The sequence below is a fragment of the Panthera pardus genome, unplaced genomic scaffold, assembly GCF_024362965.1.
Source record: "Panthera pardus isolate Hobbes unplaced genomic scaffold, ASM2436296v1 HiC_scaffold_22, whole genome shotgun sequence".
In the NCBI taxonomy this organism is placed as follows: domain Eukaryota; kingdom Metazoa; phylum Chordata; class Mammalia; order Carnivora; family Felidae; genus Panthera; species Panthera pardus.
In genome coordinates, this window is record NW_026526788.1 from 44,730,345 (window position 1) to 44,755,570 (window position 25,226).

A 25,226-nucleotide genomic window follows, 5' to 3' on the forward strand; every position below is an offset into this window, starting at 1 on the left:
CCTTCCCCGCCCCTCTCCCATCTTCAGCACTGGAGCAGTAGGATTTGCCAGTCCCTGCTGGAGGACTTTAAGGTTCTTGTTCCTTAAAGGAGGGCGGAGGGGTCCTGGGTGGGGGGTGGTTTGTGTTTTCCTTGTGGCCGCTTCTCCCCTTCTCCTGGCCTCACCAGGTTGGAAGCTTTCTCTCTGTCCTGCCCTCAGTCCAGGCTTGTGAGCACCTGGTAGGGACGAGAAGCACACTTGAGGGTATGGACTCCCCTCGCCTGTGCACTGGCCTACACTCGGCTTTTAGCAAGTCATTAAAATTGTAGCTCACCTGTACTCCTGTTCTGTCCCCGCTCACTTCGATGGGTGTGGCTGTCTCACTGCCTCTGCCTTCTTAGTGGCTCAATAAATTGTGATTTTGTAGTTTCTTCAGTTTTCCTAATAATTGTTAAGGTTGGAGCCATGTTCTTTCCAGCTTTTCACATCCTAACTGGAAGGCTCTCTGTTCTTTTTTTATTCACTGTCTTTATTAACTTGCATTCTTTTGGCTCTTTCAGGCCTTCTCTCAAGGTTGTTTGTTGTATTTTCAGTCTTGTCCCTTCGTTTTAGGCACAATACCAGTTAGTCTTCGTTTCTCACAGAAGCACCATCATCCTCAGATCAAATATATGTCTGTTTTGCCCACAGGTCAAAGTTGTCCTTCCTGGCATTAATTAAATAGTAACCCTAAGGGAACATGTGGGTACCAGTTCTAAAGTGGTCATCAGACCATTCAAATGATCACTAATCTTGACTTCTTTTAAGCTTATCCAAGTGAAAATACAAAACAAACAAAAACAAAACAAAAGAAAGAAAGAAAGAAAGAAAGAAAGAAAGAAAGAAAGAAAGAAAGAAAAGTATCGTTAAGAGAATTCTCTCACTTCCAAAAATTTGTGATTGGCTGCCCAGGAGTCTGTAGACCCGATCCAAGAAAGGCTGGTGGTGTTGGTCAGGGAGCGAGTGTAGCTTGACGTGTGCCTGGTCAGTCTAGTATGGAGGCACCCCGCTCAATAACTGGATTTGGTGTCCTAAAAAAATAAAAGGAAGCCTATAGGACAAGTGCAAACATAGAGTGACATAGCTATGTCTATAATTTCAGTATTTTTGTGTTATGAAGATCTGATGCTCATTGCGTAGCTGCTTCAGGGTTCTGTTATATAAATTCATACATATGATAAGGGCTGTAGACTGGATAAATAAGAGTTCTTTTCTGACCCGGACACACTCTTTTTGTCGCAGACTTGACTTAAGAAGATGTTAATGTCCGCTCTTTCCTCTTGTTTTAAGAAGCGCTTAGCTGTGCGGAATAGGAAGTGCCATCAGCCTGAACAGCCTGTCCGTGAGCGGCAGGAACTGTGGGTCATCAATTCTAGAGTATCCTCAGCGCCCGTCACTAGAAGGAGAAGGGGTAGAAAGAGAACTAACTGTACAGTGGGTTCGGGGCTTGAGAAACCAAGGGGAACAGTGAACCCTTTGCCCTGTGCGTTTCCGTCTCCCGGAAGGGACGCTGAGGCTGTGCGCGTTTCCTTGTTCCACAGCCCCTTCGTCAGAGGTCACGTACTGCATGGTCGCCGCGGACCTGTTCCACGCGCTGCTGGCAGGCGGAGGGGCGCCTTGTGCGGTGAAGCTGCAGAGCCTCTTTGTGCTGGATGAAAACAGCTTCCCCTTGCAGCAAGAGTTCTCCCTCCTGGATGTCTATCCGGACGGCACAAAGCCCGCGCCCAGTGCCCTTCTCTGAGGCCACGTGAGGAAATCGCAGGTACTTCAAGGAGGACCGCTGGAATGATTTGTGTCTTGAAATGAATGTCTGGCAGGGCTTTAACTTGGGTTTTGAAAAAAAAAATTTTTTTTTTTTTTTTTTTTTTTATAAAGAGAATTGTGTTCAATATATAAATTGAGAGTTTTTTTCAAAGAGAATTCTGCGAGGTTTTCTGTTTGTTTTTTGGCCTTTTCCTTTCCTGCTTCTAGAGGAAGGCTTTAGCAATAAGGGCAACATGCAGCAGTGTCCTGGGAATTAAAGGTTCACTCCACGGGTCCCTGCGCCATTCGAGAGCTATACTAAGGCCACAGGACACAGATGACAGCCATTTCCTCGGGAGTTGCTTTTCTGCCATGCTTACAGACTCTCCGTGCTTTCCCTTAGTCCTGCTTGAATAAACTGTCGATGTGAAATGATTTCCTTGGTTATAACCACACATGATAATGGGTTAGTTTGCCTAAGCCTGTGTTTAGACAAGTTCAAGACAAGCATGTCTAAGAAGAAGCATTTGAAAATGAAGGCAACAAGATCCTGCTTCAACTCCTTTTATAAACGGCGGAAGAGAGCCATGTTGCTAGTTCATCTCTAGGATCCGATCACCTTACTGAACTGACATACTAACAAACAGCCGTTTGCACTCTCACGGTTGTAGAAGGAGCTCGTGTCAAGTGGTCGTCACTGATGAGGAGATGGTGCTCGACCCGGACGGTTGCAGTATGCTGAGGGTTAGTAGAGCGATAATACTGCTGGAAAATAACTAAATTCATAATTAAATGAACCAGTTTGTTTTTCCGTGCATGTACTTTTAAAAATTCTTTTGGTTCATTGAAATTGTTTTCTCTAATTCAGGGTTTGTTAGATTTTTTTTTTTTAATTTGGCTTTTCTAAAAATGAACCTCAGGGCTTTTGTGATCCTCCCAGAAATAAAATGCAAAAACGTGTGTGAGAGAGTGCACACATACAGAAGCACATCTTTCCGTGGAGGAGGTCAGTAGTTTTCAACAAATCCTTGGAGGGAGCCTTGACCAAAAAAAAAAGGGGGGGGGGGGGGTAGAGGAGGAACAGGTACTTTACTTGGTGAGTTAATTCCTGGGGAAGTAAAGGGATTAAATGAAATGATTGCTAAGGTTTTATCCAGCACCCAGTAAGGTGGGTACAAAAAGAGTTGTCCCCGTGTGTACCTGGAGATAGTGGAATTCAAACAACAAAACAGTTGCCTCTCCCGAATAATTCATGTGATGGGGGATGAGTCTCAAGCCCAGAGCTGATGTCTTCTAAGCCATGCTCTTTGAGTGATAACCACAGTAGAAGCCAATCCGGAGTTCCGATATAAAATGCGCCCAGTCAGTGTAAGCCCACCGAGAGCACTATTCTCTCAAACTTGCCCTTCCCCACTTTGTCCTCAAGAATCGGCCTAATCCTTTTATCAACCAAAGCATAGCTCCCTGGAGTAGATGGCTCTTCACACCTTGTTGGGAAGAAGTCTTTAAGCCATTTCAAGTGACACCAAGAACAGCAGGTCACACTAATCTGCCTTCACAGAGTTTGGTACATAGTTCATGGGTTAACACATATTTCCATGAACCCTTATTTAAGCTGAAAATGACTTCCTTATGTCCTGAGGAAATTATCATCTATTTAATTGGGATCAGGGGAGCCACAGCTCCCAAGTATATTCCTTACCTGAGATGTACAAGTAGTTGTATTTAACCTACTCCATAAATGTTTATAACATTCACTTGGGTAGCCTAAGAATGTCAGCCAATCTAGCATCTGTATCTCGCAACCCCATTGTAGACATTTTAGGCAAATCTAATTTTTCATCTTTGGACAGTCCAGCTGAGAGGGACAGTTCTCCCGTCTTCGAGAACCATTCGTACTTGGTATTAACCGACACCTTCTCCAACAGCTGTTAGAAGCACTCACCTTTCTCCACACTAGTGACATCTGGGCTAAATCTCCTTTTATATCTTGGGGTGTATTTTAAGGGGTGGGGTTTCTGATCTTCAAGAGGTGTAACAAAATTGGACACGTGATTCACCCTGCAGACTTTTACTGAGAATTCACCGTGGTCAAGGCACTGGGAATTTAAAGACAAATAAGAAGGCCTGCTTTTAGTGAGTTCATAGGCAAGCTGGTGAAGAAATATTTAAACAAGGGGTACCTGGGTGGCTCTGTCGGTTAAGCGATCAACTTCAGCTCAGGTCATGATCTCGCGGTCCATGAGTTCGAGCCCTGTGTCAGGCTCTGTGTTGACAGCTTGGAGCCTGGAGCCTGCTTTGGATTCTGTGTCTCCCTCTCTCTCTGCCCCTCCCCTGCTCATGCTCTGTCTCTCTCTCTCAAAAATAAACATTAAAAAAAAATTAAAAAAAAAAGAAATATTTAAACAAAAGTTTATCAGTGCTAGAATTAAATCTGTGTGGAAAAGGCAAAAGAAGTCATAGAAGGATGGGTTTATTTGGACTCTTGGTTGCAAATGATAAAAACCCAACTCACACTAGCTTGAGCAAAAACAAGGGGAAGATTTACTGGCTCACATAACTGGCTTAAAGCACAGTTGCATCTGTTGGCTTAAATTTTGTGATCTGGTTACCCCAACCCACTAATTCTTTCTTTTCCTTCCCTTCAGTTTTTTCCATTGTTTCTTTCCTTGTCCTGTTCTCTCCTGCTCTCCCATCCCATATTTCCTTTTCCCTTTCCTGTCCTTTCCCTCCTATCATCTTCCCCTTTGTCTCTTCCTTCCTATCTTTTTTTACTTTTAAGTTTATTTATGTATTTTGAGAGAGAGAAGGAGACGAGGAGGGAAGAGAGAGAATCCCAAACAGGCTCCACACTGTCAGCTCAGAGCCTGATGTGGGGCTCAAACTCACAAACTGAGATCATGACCTGAGCCGAAATCAAGAGTTGGCCACTTAACTGACTGAGCCACCCAGGTGCCCCTTCTGTCTTTCCTACCTATCCACATGGAGAAAAGATGGCTGTAGGAAGCCCCAAACTTTCTTCTTTACAGAATGAGAGGAGCGCCTGGATGGCTCAGTCGGTTAAGCTTCTGACTTCTGCTCACGTCATGATCTCCTGATCTGCGAGTTGGAGCCCCACATCAGGCTCTGTGCTGACAGCTCAGAGCCTGGAGCCTGCTTTGGATTTTGTGTTCTCACTTCCCCTCTGCCCCTCCCCCACTCATGCTACGTCTCGCTCTGTCTCTCAAAAATAAATAAATGTTAAAAAAAATACAGAATGAGAGACTTTCTTTTTGTGAGTATCCACATAGCAAATTTCATGGAAGGACTCTGAATCTCCCCCCGGTAACCAGGGGTGGGTGGGACACTGGGTTTGAAAGAGCTAGAACCACATGGGATGAAAGAAGCCTTTCCTTAATGGAAGGAGAGTTCTAGGCAGACACAGATGTGTTGCTGCAATGGAAGATCCAAGAAGCCTTCAGAGGGAAAATATTTAACCTGCATCTGTAAATACGAGATGTGTTCACCACGAAAATGGTGCTGTGCATAAAATCGCGTGGCATATTTGGGAAGCAAAAAGTCTTGAACAAATTAAAATGTCACTATTTTAAATGGCTGGAATGAATACACAGAAAAATAATCTTAGGAAACCAACCAAAAATATATTGGTAATATATTAATTACATATAACATAAACTAATTAAATGTAACATGAACTTAAAAAATTTAAATGTAGTAATATACTACTACATAACAATAATATATAGTTCTAAATATAGTAAAAATAATCATGCTTACAGATAAAGCCAGAAACGTTTATTTATTCAAAGGAAATGATTTAAAAACCATGAAGGAAATAAAAGGGAGATAAGAATCCATGAAACATTATACCATATTCCTGCTGTTTGAAAAGATCTGATATGCAGAGTTGATTCAGTATTAACCAAAGTCCCTGAGGGATGACATATAGAAGTTGATAAATTGATTTACAAATTAGTTGAGAAGAATAAAAAGGAATGTAAACATTCTAAAAACCATTGAACTGTACACTTTACATGGGTGAATTGTATGGTTTGTGAATTATATCTTTATAAAGCTGTTAAGAAAAGAATAGGCAGGAAAAAAAATTTAAAGCTAAAACGAGCAAAAATAAAGTAAGCAAAACAATGAAAAAGACCCAGGGTTTTGGTGTGTACAGTGTATTAAGTGAAAAATCACCTTAGGAAATGGTACCATGGGGGCGCCTGGGTGGCTCAGTCGGTTAAGCATCTGACTCTTGGTTTTGGCTCAGGTCATGACCTCACATTTTGTGGGATAGAGCCCTGTGTCAGGCTCTGCACTGAAAATGAGTAATTAAGACATGATGGTATTAATATAAAGGTAAAGATTCATTAATGTAGCAGAAGGAGCCCAGAAACACACCCAAACATAACATGGATGCTTGATTTATTCCCTAGGTGCTACCGCAGACTAGTGGGGAAAAGGATAGTCTTTGCGATACATGGTGCTGGGATAATTTGGTATCCTTATGGAAAAAAAAAAAAAGAAATTTAACCCCAAATTATAACTTATACAAACATCTATTTCAGGTACATTCTATATCGAAATGTGAAAGGAAAAATAATAAAAGCTTCTTGAAAATAGTATAGAAGAATATCTTCATGTTCTCAAGGTAGGAAAAGGGTTAGAAGGTGGAGGAGGGGCAGTAAAGTATCATCTAAACTGAGAAGGCGCTTTGAGACCAGAAAATGAAACAGGCAGCTCCATACAATTTACACAGTTTTATTCAGGGTAACTTACTGATGTGGGAAATGGGTGGGTGATGATCAGAGCCGCACAGCGATTCTCCCCAAGGTCCAGACCTTAGTCCACGAATTTTCTAGAGTGAGAGGATGTTCAGAGAACACTGTGGTGAGGACACAGGGTCTAACACTTAACAGACCTTGTACCACCATCTGTGCCAGAATGAGGCAGGGGCTGGGGTGGGGGTGGGGGGAGGTGGTTAGAAACTGTTATCTCTGTTAGTTTTCTAAACAACTTCAGGGAAGACCAGAACAAGTCTTCCCACATTCTGGTCGGGGCATACTTTAACCTCCAAAGGGCTGAATACGTAGCCCAAGAGAGGTCATTGTGTGGACAGGATGGAGGGCCGAGGTGGAGTCAGAATTGTCAGCACTCCTACAGAAAGACTTCTTAAAAAGAGGACCAAAAACCATCAATATAAAAGATGGCTTCAAGGGGGGCCTGGGTCGCTCAGTCAGTTAAGCAACTGCCTCTCAGTTTTGGCTCAGGTCATGATGTCATGGCTGTGAAATCGAGCTCTGCATCAGGCTCTGCACTGGACTTGGGGCCTGCTTGAGATTCTCTCTCTCTCTCTCTCTCTCTCTCTCTCTCTCTCTCCCTGTCTGCCCCTCCCCTGCTCTCTCTCTCTCTCTCTCTCTCTCTCTTTCAAAAAAAATTGTTTAATTTCACTACATTAAAATTAAAAACTTCTATTTATCAAAAGAAAGCCATAAAATGGGAGGAAATCAACCACAAATATATTAGTAATTAAAAAAAAAAACCAGAATGGGAGAAAAAATTTGCAATACATCTAATCAAAATGAATTCCTACAAATCAATAAGAAAACCACAAATAACCCAGTAGAAAAGCAGGTAAGATCCATGAGTCAGCACTTCATAAAGGAGGAGACTCGAAATGACAAAGTAACATATAAAACATGTCCAGCCTCCTTCGCCAAAGGCAGAGTACAAATTAAATCCACAATGAGGTACCTCTACATACTAAAAAGAATGACTAAAATGAAAAGACTGACAATACCAAGGATACCAAGTGTTGGCAAGGATGTGGGAGCGATGGAAACTCACACTGTTGGTGAGAATGTGAATTGACTTTGGAGAACAGTCTGGCTTTATCTACCAAATTGGAAGATACGCAAACCCTATGATCCGGCAACTCTACTTCCGATTTTATGCCCCACCCCGCCAAATACATAATGAATTCAAAACATAATGTGGAGCGAAAGAAGCCAAATACAAAAGAATGCGTCCTTTCCAATTCCTTATATAAATTTTGTAACAAAACAAAACAAAACAAAACCTGGAGCATTTACGGCTGCGTGGTCAGATAGTAAAAGCAAAGAAGTGATTTCCACAAAAGCCAAGTTAGTGGTTATTTTGGTGGGGCGGGAGAGTGTGTTTGGGCGGGGGCACAAGGGAAGATTCTGGGGAGGCTGGTTTACCAGTTACCAATTTCCTAACCACTCCACATCCATCCTTACTTAATACATGCTCTGCAGTGAGTACGCTGCTGAACAGTAGAGGGCGCGAGAGGCACACTGCGGGAGGCAAGCGCTTTTCTTGCTAGTTCTAGTAGCTGTACATCAGTCACGATAACGGTGTGAGGACACTGGATGGCGCTCTGTGCCTGCCACACGGCCCGAGCTCGCGGTCCTTAGGCCACATTGAACCCATGTCTGGCCTGTCAATCATGTTCCCATGACCCTCCTGACCTCGAAACCAGAGCTTCAGCCCTCTCTCCACCTTCTGGAAATTTGTCTCATCAGGTTAGTTAATCAGCAAACTGGTAAGAGCATGTTATCGAAACAAAGGGAAGACAAGAATCAAATCTGGTCACTTGCAGGATCATACTTTACATTCGTGGAGATGAGCACATAATTTACACAAATGGAAGGGAAGGAGGGGGGAGAGGGAAGAAAGGAGGAAGGAAGGAGAGAGAAGAGAGGAAGAGAGAGAGGAGAGAAAGGGGGGAGGGGAGGAAGAGGAAAGGGAGAAAAAGGAAAGGTGGAGAAATGCACAGCCTCACTAGCAGCTAAAGGTGCACAAACAGAAACGGCTTATCTAATAGGCACACAAAGGTCCTTTAACACGTCCCAGGCGGTGGGACTTGATGGCACTTTGTGTTGCCTGGGTCTTTTTTGGGGTCTCTCTGGCAGTGTGTAACAATGACACCATTTCAGACAACTGGAATCTGATAGAAATACCAGCTTCACCACTTCCTGGCTATAGGGCCCTGAGAAATGGCAACCCCTCCCCGATGCTTGCATTTATCCTTGTTTTTAAAGTTTGTTTGTTTGTTTATTTATTTATTTATTTATTTATTTATATCCATTATGTTGAAACTATGGGATGTAATCTGCAAACCACTTCATCCTTTTTTTGTTTTTTCCCCAGTGACCCATTCGAACCTGCTCGGCAGGTAGCTTCTCCCTGCCCTTTGGATAAAAATCTGGGGTGAGGCCCATGACTTTTTTGATCACTCTTAGATAACAATAATTTTTTCCTGTAACTTCTACTTAAAAAAAAAAACCAAACAGGCTGTGTTCAGCACTTAAAATGTCCAATCTCATGTAGTCTGAATTCCCAACTTCATTTAAAGTTTGAGCTTCCCCTTCCCTCCTCCCCTCACCCTGGCTCCTGCCTGCAGGAGGCTGCAACAGGAAATGGGCAGGTAGCACTGTTTTCCTGTTTCTCCATCTTGTGCTTTCACACCTTCCCCAACCTACTAACAGAGGCTCCTGGCTGTCCTAGCAGGGGCAGGGAAGGGGCACGACCAGTAGGCCACTGAAGGGGCAGGAGAGGTTCTCCGTGACTGGTACGGTTATGAGCTGCAGTACTCACGTGGGGACTTCAAGAGCCTCCTTGCCCTACGGATCCCTCACCTAAGGTCCCCTTGACCCAGGTTTGCCCCAGAGTGTGGGATGGCACACAGCACCACCCCCAACCCCTTTAAAGGTCTTCATTACATTGTCTGGAAATTATACTTCCCAGACACTCTTATGAACAGTGTTCCAGGTTGAGTTTGCCAAACGTGAGATAATTGGGTGAGACAAGAAACGGGCGCCTGGGTGGCTCAGTCAGTTAAGCGTCTGACTTCGGCTCAGGTCATGATCTTGCGGTTCGTGAGTTCAAGCCCCGTGTCAGGCTCTGTGCTGATGGCTCAGAGCCTGGAGCCTGCTTCAGATTCTGTGTCTCCCTCTCTCTCTCTGACCCTCCCCCGTTCATGCTCTGTCTCTCTCTGTCTCAAAAATAAATAAATGTTAAAAAAAAAAAAAAAAAAAGAGAAAGCAGAAAGAGGGTAAAAATCATCCTTTTCTCCCTTTGGCTCTGAAACAGGCCAGCAAGATGCTCCAAGCTCCTGTAATAATTTGGGCAAAAAATGCTACAGTGAAAAATCAGAAAAAATGTAACTGGCAGATGGCTGTGCAAATTCTCGTCACTCATCACTACAGGATAGTGAGTGGGCAACAGCAGCCGAAATAGAGGATCTGAGGTTCTCGCCTTCACCGAGAGCACCTGTGCAGCCAAGCACAGGCCCCTGGAGTTCCCCACTGCTAGAACATATCAGCAAAGTGCATTGAATTATCACCCCAATTCTTGACCCCTTTGGCAGCTATGTCCAAGGCTATGTTGCTTACAGTTCCTCTCATAAAAAGGCATAGTTTGCCTCCCTGCCCTTTGATTTTGAACTTTTGAACATGCCTCAGCCAACAAGATATTAAGTAACAACACAAGCAGAAGGTAGAGATGTGTTTGCCCTTCTGCCTTCTCCAGGAAAAGAACCCTCTCCTGGGTAGCTGCTGCCCCCTTGGACTTGTGCTTGGAATGAACAGACACAGAGCAGGCCTGGGTGAGGACCTGGAGCCAGGCAGACCTATTGTTTGAAAGTGAGTTGCCTAATCTAGATTGGCTCACGCTCAGCTGGCCATAGATGGATGAGAAGTAAATGCTCATTCTAGTGCGACACTGAGATGTCATGATTGTTTGTTATGCGCCATTACTGCAGAAACAGAGGACATGAGTGGCGTTTCTCTTTTTGGCTTCGCCAGCCATCCCAGGAACTGTGTAATCAAGTTCCCTGTACAAACCATTGAGATGTTGTGATTGTTTGTTATGCACCATTACTGCAAAAACAGCTAACTGATACAAGCAGCTTCTCTCCTTTTAGTTATACCAGCCTTCCCATGAATTGTGTAATGAAATTCCCTGTATAAAATCAGTCTTTGAAGAACATTCATTTTCTGGGAATTCTGAGGAAAAAAATTACTTTTCTGCTTGAGACAGAACGATGTTCATGGCAAGAACCCCTAGAAAAGCTGAATAAAATACAGAAAACCTCTTTTTAGTTACCGGGGAGCTACTAAGTTGACAAGCATTTGACAGGCCATGATCTCATAAGAAGGAAAACACAAGGAGGTGAGCTGACATTCTGTGATCCACTTTTTCCTTCAGGAAACGTGCTGATTCCTGTTAAGAGGCTGAGCATTTGGCCAGAGAGCTGTGGCTATGAGACAGAAAAGGCAGCTGAGTGTCTGGAGCTGGAGAGACAAGAAATTGGAGATTGGGGTCGCCAATGCAGCTAGGACAGAAGGGGCCAAGATGTTGAATAGAAAGGAGAGAGAAAAGTAATTCTGACACTTAGCGGTTTTCCACTTTGAGGCATTTGCTGAATTATGAAGCTGTGAATTAATTTATGCAGAAAGCCTATGAAAGATGGCAGGTCCTTTCCTTTTCTTCCCTTTCCCTACCCTTTCCCATTCCCCTTCCCCTTCCCCTTTCCTTTCCTGTTCGTTCTTTTTTCTTTTCTTTTCTTTTCTTTTCTTTTCTTTTCTTTTCTTTTCTTTTCTTTTCTTTTTTCTTTTCTTTCTTTTCTTTTCTTTTCTTTTCTTTTCTTTTCTTTTCTTTTTCTTTTTTCTTTTCTTTTCTTTCTCTCTTTTCTTTTTCTCTTTTCTTCTCTTTCTTTTTGTTCTCTCTTTCTTTCTTTCTTTCTTTCTTTCTTTTCTTTCCCCTTCCTTACTTCCTCCCTCCCTCCGTCCCTTCTTCCCTTCTTCCTTCCTTCCTTCCTTCCTTCCTTCCTTCCTTCCTTCCTTCCTTCCTTCCCTGAAAATAGCATGATACTAAGGAGATAAAAACTAGAGTTCAGGACCCACCAAGGAAGAGGGGCCCACTGAACACAACAGAGTCTCCTTTAGTGATCCAAATAGTACCCTTGCAAGACTACCCTCTAGAAATGTGGGAAAACCAAAGGTGGTGATAGAGCCTTACAAAAACTGTAACCCAGACTCCAGTGAGTTCATTACAGGACTGGATTAAGGTGACCTCTCCCCATTCTGGCGGCCAGAGGATATAGTAAACCCTCTCTGGAGGAATAATGTCTCCTGGGGCTACTATAATTTCTCATAATGGTCAGTATTTGACAGTATATTGCCAGGCATACCAAGTAACAGGAATAAAGGGAGAAAACATACACAATAAAACTGGCCCACTAATGACACAGATATTGGTGTGACTGACAAAATAGAGACTTTCATCAAAGAACTGGAATATATTACAAAGTATCAAATGGAAATTTAGAACTGAAAAATGCAGTAATCGAAATTAAGTACTCAGCATATAGGTTAACTACAGTTAGACTTAGTGGAACAAAATTTATTGAAATGTAGGAGGGCAGTATAAAAACTCTAAGCTGAAACAGAGACATAAAGAGAATGGAAAATACAGCAGAGTGCATAGGAGTCCTGTGGGAACTGACAGAAAGATCTAATATGTGTGTAATTGGAGTCTCAGAAGAAGAGGAGGGGAAGAATGGGGCAGAAATCATATTTGAAGAAATATAGGATGAGAATTTTCCAAAACTGATGAAGCTTTATTACTCCCAAGGTGGGTAAATAAAAAGAAAATTGCTTGTAGGCACACCAGACTCAAGCTGCTGAAAACCAGCAACAGAAAATATTAATAACAGCCAAGGGTAGGGAGGAGAGGGAGATACATTAGTTTCAGGGGAGAAACAATAGCACTGATAACTCACTTGTCAACAGAAACGATGGAAGCAAGAAGACAATGCATACCATTTTTAAACTACTGACAGAAAGACAATGTCAGCCTAGAATTCTACTTCCACAAAAAATCCTTTAAAAATGAATTTGAAATAGACATTTCTATTCAAAACTAAGAAAATTTGCTGTGAGCAGATCTGCACAAAAAGAAATACTAAAAAGAAATTTTTAAGTAGGAGGAAAATGATCTCAGGTAGAATCCCAGAAATGTAGGAAAGAATAAAAAGCAAAAGGAGGAACAACTATGTGGGTCAATATAAATGAATATTGACTGAACATAGCAATAATAGTAATGTCTTGCTAGGTGTAAAATATATGTGGAATTAAAATGAATCATATCAATACCATTAAAAAACGGGGAAATAGAGATTGAGTTTTCTAAGATCAGAACATTGTCTGGGAAGTGATTAAAAAGTAAGATTTGTCTTAGACTATAATATACAATAGATATAAGTTGTAATCTCTAGGGGAACCACTAAAGGAATAACGAACTGTGTAAGTAGCGACATACAGATGGGAAGTGGCAGGATTAAAAAATGAATTAATGCAGGAGCACCTGGGTGGCTCAGTGGGTTAAGTGTCCAACTCTTGATTTTGGCTCAGGTCATGATCTCATGGTTCATGAGATTGAGCCCCGCATTAGGCTATGTGCTGACAGTGAGGAGCCTGCTTGGGATTCTCTCTCTCTCTCCCTCTCACTCTGGCCCTCCCCCCATCAAAATATGTAAATAAACTTTAAGATTAAAAAAAATGCAGTTACAATATGAATTAATACAAAAGAAGGCAACAAAGGAGAGAAAACAAAACAAAACAGGACAAATGGGAATAAATAGCAGTAATTACATGTAAATGAGCTAAATACACAAAAGACAGAGGTTGATAGACTTGATTATATTCAAGAGATAATTATGAGAACATAAGAAAGTTGAAAAATATGGGGAAAAATGGAAAAGTTATGCCATTTTGAGTGTTAGAGCTGTTTCACAATAATACATGGCCTAATCCACCAGAAAAAACAACTGAAAATGAATATGAGCCTAATAACACAGCCTCAAAATATACAAAACAAAAATTGATAAAACTAAAAGAAGAAACAAACAAATCCACAATCACAGTGGGAGACTTTAACCTCTCTCAATAATGAATAGAAAATACACCTTCCTCCCCCCAAATCAGTAAAAATAGATGATTTGACCAATCTGATTCATAAACTTGACCTAAGAATAACACAGGACACCTGCTCACACAAAATACAGATTTGTTTCAAGCGCGAGGACATTACAATAAAAAAAAATTACAGAAAAATCTCTTATGAACATAACTGCAAGAACACTTAAAAATGTAATAACATGTCACCAGACATTTGTCCATACCCATAGAATGTGCATCATCAAGAGTAAACCGTGATGTGAACTGTGTTTCTTAGGTGATTATGATGTATCAATATAGGTTCATCAGTTGTAACAAAGGTACCACTCTAGTGAGGGATGGTGATAATGGGAGGAGGCTCTGGATGTGTATGAAAAAAATCTCTGTATTTTCCCCTCAATTTTGCTGTGAACCTAAAACTGCTCTAAAAATGTAAAGTCCTAACAAAAATAATTTAAAAAATGATGTTGGTATGTAAGGATATTAAAAAGTAATTAAAAACATAATGGCAAATAAATCTAGATTTTAAAGAAATAAGTCCAAGTACTACTGTGTGTGTGTGTGTGTGTGTGTGTGTGTGTGTCCACACAGACATACAGACAGACAGAGGAACACAAACACCACTGGCTTCCAGTACAAGAATGTAAGTTTGGTTTGAAATTCAATTTTTTTTAATGTTTATTTTTGAGAGAGAGAGAGAGAAAGACAGAGTGCAAGGAGGGGAGGGGCAGAGAGAGAGAAAGAGAGGGAGACACAGAATCTGAAGCAAGCTCCAGGCTCTGAGCTATCATTACAGAGCCTGACTTGGGGCTCAAACTCATGGACCACGAGATTGTGACATGAGCTGAAGTTGGTTGCTTTACCAGCTGAGCCACCGAGGTGCCCCTGGTTTGACATTCAGAAATCAGTACAATTCATCACATTAAAAAAAAGGAGAAAAATATGATTAACTGAAAAGATGCAGAGAAAGTATTTGATAAAACAATGCTATGATAAAAAAACTTAAAAACATTTTTATTTATTTATTTATTTTGAGAGAGAGATCACGGGGGAGGAGCAAAGGGAGAGAGAGAATCCTAAGCAGGCTCCAAGCTCAGTGCACACAGCCTGACAAGGGCTCAATCCCATAAACCATGAGATCATGACCTGAGCCAAGATCAAGAGTCAGATGATTAACCGACTGAGCCACTCAGATGCCCCATAAAAAAACTTAACAAATTGAGAACACATAATCATGAGTAGGTTAAAGGTCCAATAGCAAATATTCCACATAGTAGTGAATATTGAAAGCTTCCCCCCTAAGACTAAGAAGGCTACCTGCATGCTCTCCCCACTGGCAGCCAGCACTCTCTGGAGGTCTTAGCCAGTGCAATTTGGGTTTCCATCTTGTACCCTGTAACCTTGCTGAGCTCGTTTATTAGCTCTAACAGTTTTTGACAATTCCTTAGCATTCCCTATAGACAAGACCATGTCATCTGCAAATATAGTTTTGCTTCTTCCTTTACAATCTGGTTGGTTTTGTTTCTTTTTCTTGCCCAGTTGCCCAACCACTGCAGTTTGACGAGATAAAGAAGCCATAACGATTGTGAAGGAAGAAACACAACTGTCGTTTGCAGAGGTCATAGCTATATGCAAAGAAAATACAAAGAATCTACCAAGTATTACAATTTAAGTTATTTTAGTAAGACCACTCAATAGAAACAGTCCACATACTAAAGTTAATAGAATCTCTACATACCAGCAAACATAAATATAAAACATCTAAGAATCTAGTGAAAGATGCACAAAAATACTTTTCTGAAAACCACAAAATGGTTTTAAGAAAACTTGCAAAAGACCAAAAGAAATGGAGGGATATACCATGTTAATGGATTGAAGATTCAGTATTGTAGGGATAAAAAATGGCCCCCAACTGGTCTGTATACTCCATGGAAATCAGTCAAACTCTAGCATTTCTTTGGTGTGGAAACTGACAAGCTGATTCTACAATGCTTTGTGGAAATGCAAAGGCCTTCTTCATTCTGCAGGGATCACCTGGAGGACAGGATTGAGACAACTCAGGTCACCTCTCGCTCGTCCAATGGAAGCACTCGTGTGTTTTTTGCCCTGACCATGTCTGTAGACATTCCAGCCCAATACAGCAATCCCTTCTTCTTCCCCATCAGACCAGAGAACCTGTCAATCTCTTGCCATTGAGAATGTTCAGTTGTGAGTCAGTTGCACCAGTTCACTCTGTCCTGCAAAGGGGATACTTAACAACTTTTCCAAGTGGCCCGGAAAGGCCACTGATAGGCGTGAACGTCACCTTGAAAGGTAGGGTGGCTGGCACCTCTTGTCTCAGGACCCCAGGTGAAATGGAAATAGTCCCAGTTTAGTAGCCTGCTATCCAAACATATAGAGAACCCCTATCACGTGTGTGCTATGATGTTATTAGAAATTACTGGAGGGGCGCCTGGGTGGCTCAGTTGGTTGAGCATCTAACTTCGGCTCAGGCCATGATCTCGCAGTTCCTGAGTTCCAGTCCCACATCAGGCTTGCTGCAGTCCTGCAGTCAGTGTAGAGCCCACTTCAGATCCTTTGTCCCCCTCTCTCTGAGCCTCCCCCGCTTGTACTGTCTCAAAAATAAAATAAAACGTAAAAAAAAAAACTAAAAACAAAGAAACTACTGGAGTGTGGGCTTTGTTGGAATGTGTGTGTACAATAAATGAGAAAAAGTAAACAAGATATTCTGTTTGGACCACTGCCAGGTAAAGTGAGTCTTTGTGCATTGACAGAGATCAGATCGGAAGCGAAGTTAAAGAGGCACAAACGGAGAATAATGATGGCTACTTTCTTTTGGCGAAGTTGCTTCACTGCATAAGAAAAGAGACAACACGAGTTTAAAGTTTGTTCCATTTTCACAATACGGTGTGTTGACCCCGCAAGTTCAACAGCATTTGGGTGAAAATGCAGGTTGCCTGTTAACAGAGACAGACGCGATGGCTGCTCATTACCTTGAGTACAACTTCACGGGGATCGGATGACTGTGGTTTGTGGGGACTTCCATTTTAATGAACTTCACATGGACACCTGCCACAACACAGTCCCCATAATGAAATCACTTAGGTTTATGGGAAAAGCTCTCAGCCCTGCGGGCTACGCTTTTGACCGCATGCTTTCACCATTTCCTGCCTAAAGTGAGAGCCCCAAGGAGCTGAATGCTGTCAACCAGGGAGACCACAGAAGCCACTAGAACACCTGTAAGACCAGGGGCGTGAGGCTTGGATTCTGGGCAAGATGTGGCATGATGTGGGCCAGGGTCTGACCCAGCCCTGGGAGGGACCTAACACAGGTGAAGTCCTCCTCCCTGGCACAGGGACAGGACGCCGAGAACACGTCCACCACTTGGTACCTGGGTGGGCTGTTCCCAGTGTTATTTCCCAGGTCCTAAAGCCAGCGAGTCTTGATCCCTGAGAGCTTTCTCTCCTGAGCTGTGGGCACGCCGTGCTGCCCAGGAATCCTGGGGCTGTTCCACACCAAACTGCCCAACCCAACTCTCAGACTGTGCTATTTATTGTGGACCAACTGAAATCAGTGCTTTGGGCGCCCCCTGCACCCCATTATTCCCCCAGCGCAGTCTGTGTTCTCTGCTAAGTGGAAGGCAGGGAAACCAGAGCCCATATAGGTTTAGCATCAACATGCCATCAGCTTTCTGGGATGGTGGAGCCTAAGTTTCCAGTGAGCACACAGAGCTCTGCTATCCCTGAATAGAGTATTTCTTCTGAATGCCTGAGATTCCGGTCCAAATCGGGACTGTGGTGCCTGGGATTCGGAGCCCAGGTAGCCCCACGGGGAGAGGAGGATGGAGTGAGTCGGGAGGGTACCTGAGGCTGGCGGGTGGCAGCCAGCCACACTGCCGAGCTGGCCGGGGCTCCCTCGTCCCTTCTCTCCTGTGTGGCGGCACTCACAGTCCCCTGGCTCCGGCCGGCCTGGCAGCCCAGCAAGATGCTGGCTGGAGCATCCAGGCCTGTGGCTGCCACAGGGGAGAGGAGAGCAGGCTCCCCCGCAGACCCGAGGGCGCGAGCCGGGTCAGGGCTCAGTGGTGCGACAGAGGGCATGCCAGCGCTTCACCAGCTCCTTGGGCTTGCTGAACATCTCGTTCCAGTGCTCCAGCTGCTTGCCCCGGGCATACATGTAGGGGCCCACCACCACCCGGCCCAGCGCGTGGCTCTCTGCGGGGGAGGGAAAACGTCGTCACTCTCTGGACCACAGAAACCACATCACTTTAGCAACATCCCCCGTGCCTTCTCTCTCTCTCTCACTTACTCCTCCTTTCGAAGGGTGGAGCAAGCCCCTCCCTCTCTAAGCATGAGCTGACAGCCCCCAAAGGACCCTGACTTTGCTCTGGAGTCGGAGATGGAAAAGGGAGCCCAGGTGGAGAGCCAGCCCTATGGGGTCTTAAGCCAGCCTCACGCCAAAGAGCTGAGGGAGAAAGGGGTCCCTCCGGAAAGAAGCCCTCTTCCATCACCTCCACGCTGCCTGAACGCTCCTCCTTTGCCCGTGTCCCCAACAGCCCTGACGGGGTGGGGGGGGGGGGGCAGCCTTACTCTCTCCTTCGGCGCCCTGCAGCACGGTCAGGCTGAGGCTGGCAGTGTCCAGCTCAGCGGGGTCAGCCTTGAAGCTGAAAGTCTCGCTGTACACGGGGTTGGCGGAGCCTAGGACAGCCGAAGTCTTCTTGCACTTGACAAACTTGTTGTGGTTCATCAGAGACACTTTGACACACACACCTGCGGGGCAGTGCAGACCGTGGGCTGGGAGGAGTGGGTGGGGTCCAGCCTCTGGCCTGTGGGAGGTCTGGCTGGGAGGGTGCGGCCCACCCTGGGCGCCAGGACCCCCCGTTGCTCACAGCCACTATAGCCGGAGGGCGTTACAAGAGGAAACAGGGTTGATTAGTGTATGGCCTCACGCCCCGAGGAAACGCTGGGCTCCCTTCCTCTTCCTTCCTCTGTGCCTCCTGAACGCGCCCACGGCTCGGCTGGCCCTTGTTTACCCGGGCCTGGCACCACACGCCCATCCCTCCCTTTGGTGGAGGGGGGCCCTCCCTGCCTGCTGACTGCTCAGGCTCCCTGGGGCCCCTTAAACACCTTCTGCTTCAGAGGGCTGAATTTTTGGAGTGGGGCTCATATGGGTTTTGGATCCACAGTGGAAGGTTGAATGACAACTTGCTTACAGTGACCCAGATGCGGAGACACACAAATGGCAGACAGCCACCACCTTGCTGGCGGCGGGGGGGGGGGGGGGGGGGTATACATAAGGGCAGGACATTATGCTGAGCCAGAGCAGGGCCTTCGCTCCTCCAGCTGCTGGGTTCTGGGGGGCTAGAGGAAGCAGCACCCCATGCTGCCTGTCGGCCCGGGATGCCTCTTCTTCCAGCCGGGCGCCATGCCTTGTGTGCAGGGGAACCCTCCCTGGGGGCAAGGGGGCACGGGGTCTGGCCCTGGAGGAACTGGAGTCCTTCACAGAAGGGCAGAGGTAGAGGCAGGATCAATCTAAGGTGGGTTCAATCTAAGGAAGTGGTTTCCCACATCACAGTTGTCCACAGAGGGTGGTGAGCACTCCCGTGGCGGCTCAGACACAGGCAGGAATTGCATGGCCAGGGGCAAGGGGCAGACTCCAGCTCCCGGCCCCAAGTTCACAGGACAGAACCTGCCCGGGGGAGGAGAACTTACTGACAAAACTCGTGTCCTCCTGGAGCTGGAGGCCCTTGGCTCGCAGCACGACCACGGTCAGGCGGCGCAGGCAGTCGTTGTAGCCGAGGCAGAACTGCAGGTCTCCAAACTCAGAGGGAGGCTGGGAGGCCGAGAGAAAGGCACCCGGGTCAGTTAGCAGGTGCCGGAGGAGCCACGGTGCCTTCCCGGCTGTGCCTTCCTCCTTGGTCCCGGCAGTCAGGCACTGGTACTGTGTGGCACTTTTCTCCTTTAACCCCACCCTCATTTGGGCTTGGATGGGGAAACTGAGGTCTGGCCAGCTGAAGGGACTTGCTGAAGATAACTATCATGAGGGGCAGAGCTTAGGACACAGATCCAGGTCTAGGGGATTCCAAAGCCTATTCCAAGCTGCCACCATCCTCTCGGGGGTCAGGAAGATAGAGGGTAAATATTTTCCTCGGTTGGACCATTTGGGGTGTCACCTTTCACAGCTGACTGATTTGGGTGGGAATTTAAGTGTGGACTTTTTACAAGTCTCTGATCTCCAGGGCGAGAGAACCTCAGGCGGCCCTTCCCTGCCCAGGAGCGGCTCCACTCTGCCCCCTTGTCCCATGCACTTGCGGCCCAGGCCCAGAACCCTGAGTCACACCAGTAGGCGCAGTGGGCAGTAGGCTGAGGGCTGTCGCTGGCCGACAGGTGCTGGGTCACACCTGCCCACGGTAGTCTGACAGTGGTATATGCCTGGTGACCTTGACCTTTACCTCCAGGCTCTCAGCCTCCAGGTCTCTCCAGATGAGACGCCGGCAGTCACCTGCCAGGGTCTCGTTTTTCAGGGGGAAGAACACCTGGCCCAGGAGCTGGTGCTTCCTCTGTCTGTCCACGTGGTACACGGAGAACCTGAGTACCCTTTGAGTGATGCTCTTGCTGGACACCTGGGGGAGATGAGGGTCTGCGCTGGGGTCAGGTGTGGAGACAGGGGATGGGATAGGATGGCGTGCTGTTCTGGACCCAGGAGCTTTTGGTGACAGGTGACTCAACCAGGGACCTGCACACCCCAAGCCCAGGCATCCTCAGGGGGCCCTTTCCAGCAGCGAGCCCAGTACCCCTGGGAAGCGGGAGTGTGTGCCACAGCCTTGCCTTGCAGGGTGTGTTTCGAGGACCAGCAGCGTTCACCACTCACCTGGACTTTGCTAGAAATATAGGACCTGGGCCCCACCTCAGGCTCATGAAGGGAATCTACCATTTAACAGGACCTCCAAGTGATTTGCCTGCACATAAATGTATAGACGGTCTCACACCGGAGCCCAGGGAACCTGCCTGTCTCTGCCATCTGAGTTGGGCACCCCTCTCCCTGAGGCTGTGTCCTCATCTGTAATGGGGATAGTGTTTCTTACTCTTTGAGTTCCCCACGCAATCATGGGGTCTGATGTTTGGCAGATGGTCAATTAATACTGATTTGCTTCTCTTCCTCTTCTCCTTCCCCTCCCCCATTAAAACACAAAGAGGCAGAATGAAGTTGGGATGGGGCAGGAGAGTGATGGTTAAACAAAAATCAGTTTGTGAGCGTGACATGTGGCCAGGCCGGTCAGCAAGGCTACATGCCTTCATGTCACAAGGCTTCATGCCCCGAGAAGGGCGAGGTCACCTGTGAGTTCCCACAGCCTTGGCCCCCAGCAGGAGGCTGGGAGATGGGCCCCATGCCACCCCTCCTTTCAGCTACAGCTCTCGGCCCAGAAGAAGGCAAGAATCAGGGCTCTGGCTCAGCAATCACCCTCTTCTGGATGCTGCCTGGACTGTCCTTACCTTGCCAGCCAGCCTGCTGTCTGCTCTTGAAAATGTTTGCCCAAGGCTTCAAGGCAGCTCTTGATGGCTGGTTTCCCATAAGGGGCCCCCAGTCACCTGCTCAGGCTCCCAGGTACCTGTGAGCTTGGCTCAGTGCCCAGACAGCCTCTGCACCTCCAGACCCTGAGCCAGCCTGCCCACAGGCCAGCAAACGCACCACCTGTTGCAGGATGGCTCTAGGGTCCTGCACCGGTCTCTGATGGGATAGGCAAGTTCCTGCCCCCACCCCAAGGGGCATGGGGGGCTTGCCCTCTGCCTTCTTTAGATAACCTTGCCAGAAACCTCACAGTGCTCCAAAGCCTTGGAACACTTCTCCAGAGCCCCATGGGCCAGAGCGAGGCATTCAGTAGGTGCTCCAAGAATGTGTTTTCTCCTTCTCTCATCCAGGCAGCCTGGCCAGAAGGAGCCCAGCCCTCTACCCCCTCACCTCCCTAGTCTCTGCCCTACCCCCATCATCAGCGGTCAGGACAGGGCATGCAGGGGAAAGCAGAGCTGGTGGCATCAGGGGTCTTGGGGGGCTGCAGGGTCCTGGCTAGCACAGAAGGCTGGAGCTCACCTGCACGACATCTGCTTCTTCCCAGGAGGCCAGACCCTGTCTGCACCAGAGGCCTTACCTGGAAGATGAAGTGCTCATCAAACTGCGGGTTGGAGGTCTTGCGTTTGGTCTTGGACTGGAGGAAGCGCCGCTCGTCGGGCAGCAGATGAAGCTTCACCAGAGGGCTGCAGGTCTCTGAGGGGCCTTGCAGCCTCCGCGCCTTGATCAAGCCCACCAACAGCCGCTCGGCTTCCTGCTGGTATTCCAAGGAGAACCACAGCCGCCCCAGGCAACCCTCAGGGAAGTCCGTCTCACTCGTGTCGTCTAAGAACTTGTATAGCTCTGGGTTGATGGTCCCCACTATGCCTGTATTTCCAACGACACAGGGGCGGGGTGGTCTGCCAGGCCAGAGGAAGGCAGGGCCATGGGGGACAGCGAGCTCTGGGCTTCACCACCCCTGCCCCCTGCTCGTCTCTTCTTGGCTGAGCCTCCAGTGGGCAGTTCACTGGCCTCTCCAGACCACATCCACCACCTGCCCTTCTCTAGACTGAACACAACCTCTCTCTCTAGTACAGCTCCTCAGGCAGCCTGCCAGCACTAAGGCAGGGCATATCCAGGCCTGCTTCCCTCTGCGGCTCCCAGCAGAGTGAACAGTGTTCATTTAATCCCTGCCCCTTAGTTCGGGGCCTGCTTGTTGGGCAGGGGGTTCATAGTGCCCAGGACCTGACCTGGCCCCTGTCCATGGTGCCCAGACGATGTCTCAATGATAAAACTTTGCCTCTTCTATTCCTGTTGAAATTAAAAGGGCCTCGCTGATAACTGGGTGGTTCCTGGGAAGGTATCTTGGAAGGTCTTCAGAGCAAAGGTTTGGGCAGAAAGCTGAGCACCCAGCTCCCACCCTTCTGAACTCTGGATCAGCCAACCAATCAGTCTAGGAAAGAACCCATCAAATGTTCTGCACCCGCATACCAGGGTTCCAATCCCTCTGTTGCCTACAGCCTCTGTGACCTTGGGCAAGGCACTGTTAGCCTTCCGAAACTCTGTTTATGAATGTGCAAAATGGGGTGAGGATTTCTCCCCCCAAAGAGGCAGGGTGATGTCTTACTCTGGCACATGAGGCCATATCTGGTAGAGGCTAGGGTGCAGCAGGCATTTGGTAAACCCAAGTACCTGGAAAGAATGGTCACTGGGCCACTCTTCCCAAGGGAAACCAGAAGATTCTGCCCAGAGCACTAGGATCCCAAGGGAAATGGCTTTATTGCTGAGACTCAGCAGAGCCCAGCCAGCAGCACCCCTGCTTCTGTTTCACTCCTGGGGTCCAACCCAGGGGGTGGGGCTGCTGCCCAAATTCTGCCCCCAGGAGGCCAGTGGTGTGGGCTTTCCCCAGGCACCACAATCCTGGTGGTCTCTGCCCCCAGAACAAGTGGACCTGGTAATTGGGGGCATCACTGGAGGGCTGCTGGTCCAGGCTGTTTTCCAGGGTCAGGCCCATGAAACCAAATGGTTCCACCCCGGCCAGAGCAGACCCCGACCCCAGGCAGGCTCTGGCGGGAGCACTCACCAAGGTTGCTGCTGGAGGTGTGGGGCAGGAGCTCCGGGGCTGGGCAGGGGTCCCGTGGGACCTGAGCCCACTCTCCACTGTTCAGGGGTACCCAGTCTCGGTCTTGGAAGGAAGGGGGCACCACAAATGGCACACCTGGTGGCCTGTCCCGAGGCGGGAAGATGACATGTTGGTGGCAGGTGGAAGGTGTGGCTCCCACAGCCCATAGGGGTTGAGTGCCAGAGGCTGGGGGAGGAAAAGCCAGCAGGAGCCGGGAGGAGGCAAGAGCACCATTTTCTGGGCCCACACCTGCCCCCGCCTGCCCCCCACCCTCACCCGCAGCCAATACCTCTGCCTGTCTGCAGCCAGTGGGGCCAGCACTGCCTCAGCCACTTACTAGTGGTGTTCCCTGGACCCGTTACTTACATCCTCTGAACCTATAGGAAATAAGCTCATTCTGGAAAACGAGCTTCATAATGCTTGCCTCATAGCTTGTGGTGACAATTCTGGGGTTTCTTCATGATAGCTCCCAGCATGATGACCGCATACAGGAGGCACCCCCTAAACAGACCTTTCCTTTCCCACCCTACTCCAAGGGCAATGCCACAGGGAGGGCCCTAAGCAAGGTCAGGGGCTTGCTTGGCCCCACACCCTGCCTTACCTGCTTGTCTGGGTCCTGGTGGCATATGGCGGGCAGGGCTTGTCCTCTTGTGTGCTGGACGCAGCTGTGGTCCCTGACAGCTCCTCATAGGTGAATATGGCACAAAGCCTCTTCCAGAGACAGCAGCTCACCCAGATCAATAGCAGTAGCAGCAGCAGCCCCCCAGCGAGGCCCCCGATTACCAGGGCCACCTGCTCTGGGGGCAAAGACCACTAGGACTGTGATGCCTGGAGAAAGCCACTCCCCTTCACACCACGGACTTGCTGGGGGCAGGATTTGGGCAGCAACCACATGCCCTGAGTTGGACCCCAGGAGCGACATAGAAGCAGGCTTCCTGTTCCCTTGGAAAGCAGCTGGCCCTGGACTTGAGATTCTGGCTGAAATGAACCATTTTCTTGTGCTTCTGAGTAGAAATTAAATCCGTTCTTACCAGAACCTTTATCTTCCCTGGACTCCTATTCAGGCTTGAGAGCAAACCCGAGTGCGGGCATCATGTACGTAAGGAAAGCCCAGGAAGGGGTGATGTCCTGGTTTGCATTCCCAGCCCTATCCTTTGGGGTCCTGGAACCCGCTGAGAGGTCGAACTCACGTTTGAATTCTGTAACTGTCTCTACAACCCAATCCCTTGTTCAACCCTCTATCAAGATGAACCCTCTTAGGGGAGTCCGCTGGAGACAATGGGAGTGTGGATGAAGAAAAGGGCAGTGGACGTGAGAAACGGAGACACAAGTACCCTTTGCTGCCTGCACCCCTACAATTGCGGGGACCTGGCAGGATCCACTCCCGTTTCAGCGCCCTCTCTGGGACGCTCGCTCCCAGGCGCCTGCTGCCTTCCTCTGACAAAGAAGGGGCCTCCTTCGGGTCACGTGCGGACACGGGGCTTCCGGGGCTCTGGGGTCTGGACGAGGGGAGTGGTGAGGAGACACTCCCCCCCACCTTCCTGATCCCCAAAGGTCCTCGAGGGGCAGGCCTCCCTCTCCACCTCTTCCCGCGCTAGGAGCCACAGGCAGGTGCGGGCGGCGCCCCACCGGGGCAGGGGGGGCGGGGGGAATTGGGGGCCGAGGGCCCCCGACGCCGCGCTGGGGGCGCGGGTGGGGAAGGGGGCACTTACCCGCCATGACACTGCTCGGCGGGCTGCCGGGGCTGGGGCGCACTGGTCTCCGCGCCTCCACTCGCCGCGGGGCAGCCTTTTAAAGCGCGGCGGGGCCGTCGGCGG

The 25,226-nt window shown here is 47.8% G+C and overlaps 2 protein-coding genes across 12 annotated transcripts in view; one reads left to right on the forward strand and one right to left on the reverse strand.

Annotated features, from left to right (window-relative positions):
• Positions 1 to 1,874, forward strand: part of SHLD2 (shieldin complex subunit 2) — an 82,407-nt gene extending 80,533 nt beyond the window's left edge. For all 6 annotated transcript variants that reach the window (XM_019444831.2, XM_053909671.1, XM_019444829.2 and 3 more), the window contains one exon: positions 1,560 to 1,874. In XM_019444831.2, the coding sequence (XP_019300376.2) occupies positions 1,560 to 1,759 (200 nt within the window). In that variant the 3' untranslated portion in view covers positions 1,760 to 1,874. The remainder of the gene's footprint in view (positions 1 to 1,559) is intronic.
• Positions 1,092 to 25,226, reverse strand: LOC109264532 (synaptotagmin-15). 6 transcript variants are annotated; one of them, XR_008424854.1, is made up of 10 exons: positions 25,122 to 25,226; positions 24,011 to 24,206; positions 23,371 to 23,513; positions 21,889 to 22,175; positions 20,194 to 20,364; positions 19,454 to 19,574; positions 18,332 to 18,511; positions 17,609 to 17,956; positions 5,959 to 6,079; positions 1,092 to 1,843 (listed from the first exon to the last, which is right to left on the reverse strand). XR_008424854.1 is itself a non-coding variant. In XM_053909676.1 (9 exons), the coding sequence occupies exons 1-8, from the start codon at positions 25,126 to 25,128 to the stop codon at positions 6,567 to 6,569; spliced, it is 1,158 nt and encodes a 385-aa protein (XP_053765651.1). In that variant the 5' UTR covers positions 25,129 to 25,226; the 3' UTR covers positions 5,542 to 6,079; positions 6,541 to 6,566. The 6 variants fall into 6 exon arrangements, 3 of the variants coding, with proteins under 3 accessions (XP_053765651.1, XP_019300382.1, XP_019300383.1); XR_008424853.1 differs by lacking the exon at positions 1,092 to 1,843 and having other exon boundaries at positions 5,542 to 6,079; XM_053909676.1 differs by lacking the exons at positions 1,092 to 1,843; positions 17,609 to 17,956 and adding an exon at positions 6,541 to 6,619 and having other exon boundaries at positions 5,542 to 6,079.

Bases quoted from the DNA above. Each gene is read 5' to 3' on its own strand.
- LOC109264532 (XM_019444837.2), bottom strand. The intron at 20,365-21,888 runs GTAAGGCCTCTG...CATCTCCCCCAG, and splicing joins ATGAGCACTTCATCTTCCAG to GTGTCCAGCAAGAGCATCAC. The intron at 18,512-19,453 runs GTAAGTTCTCCT...ACTGCCCCGCAG, and splicing joins GGAGGACACGAGTTTTGTCA to GTGTGTGTGTCAAAGTGTCT.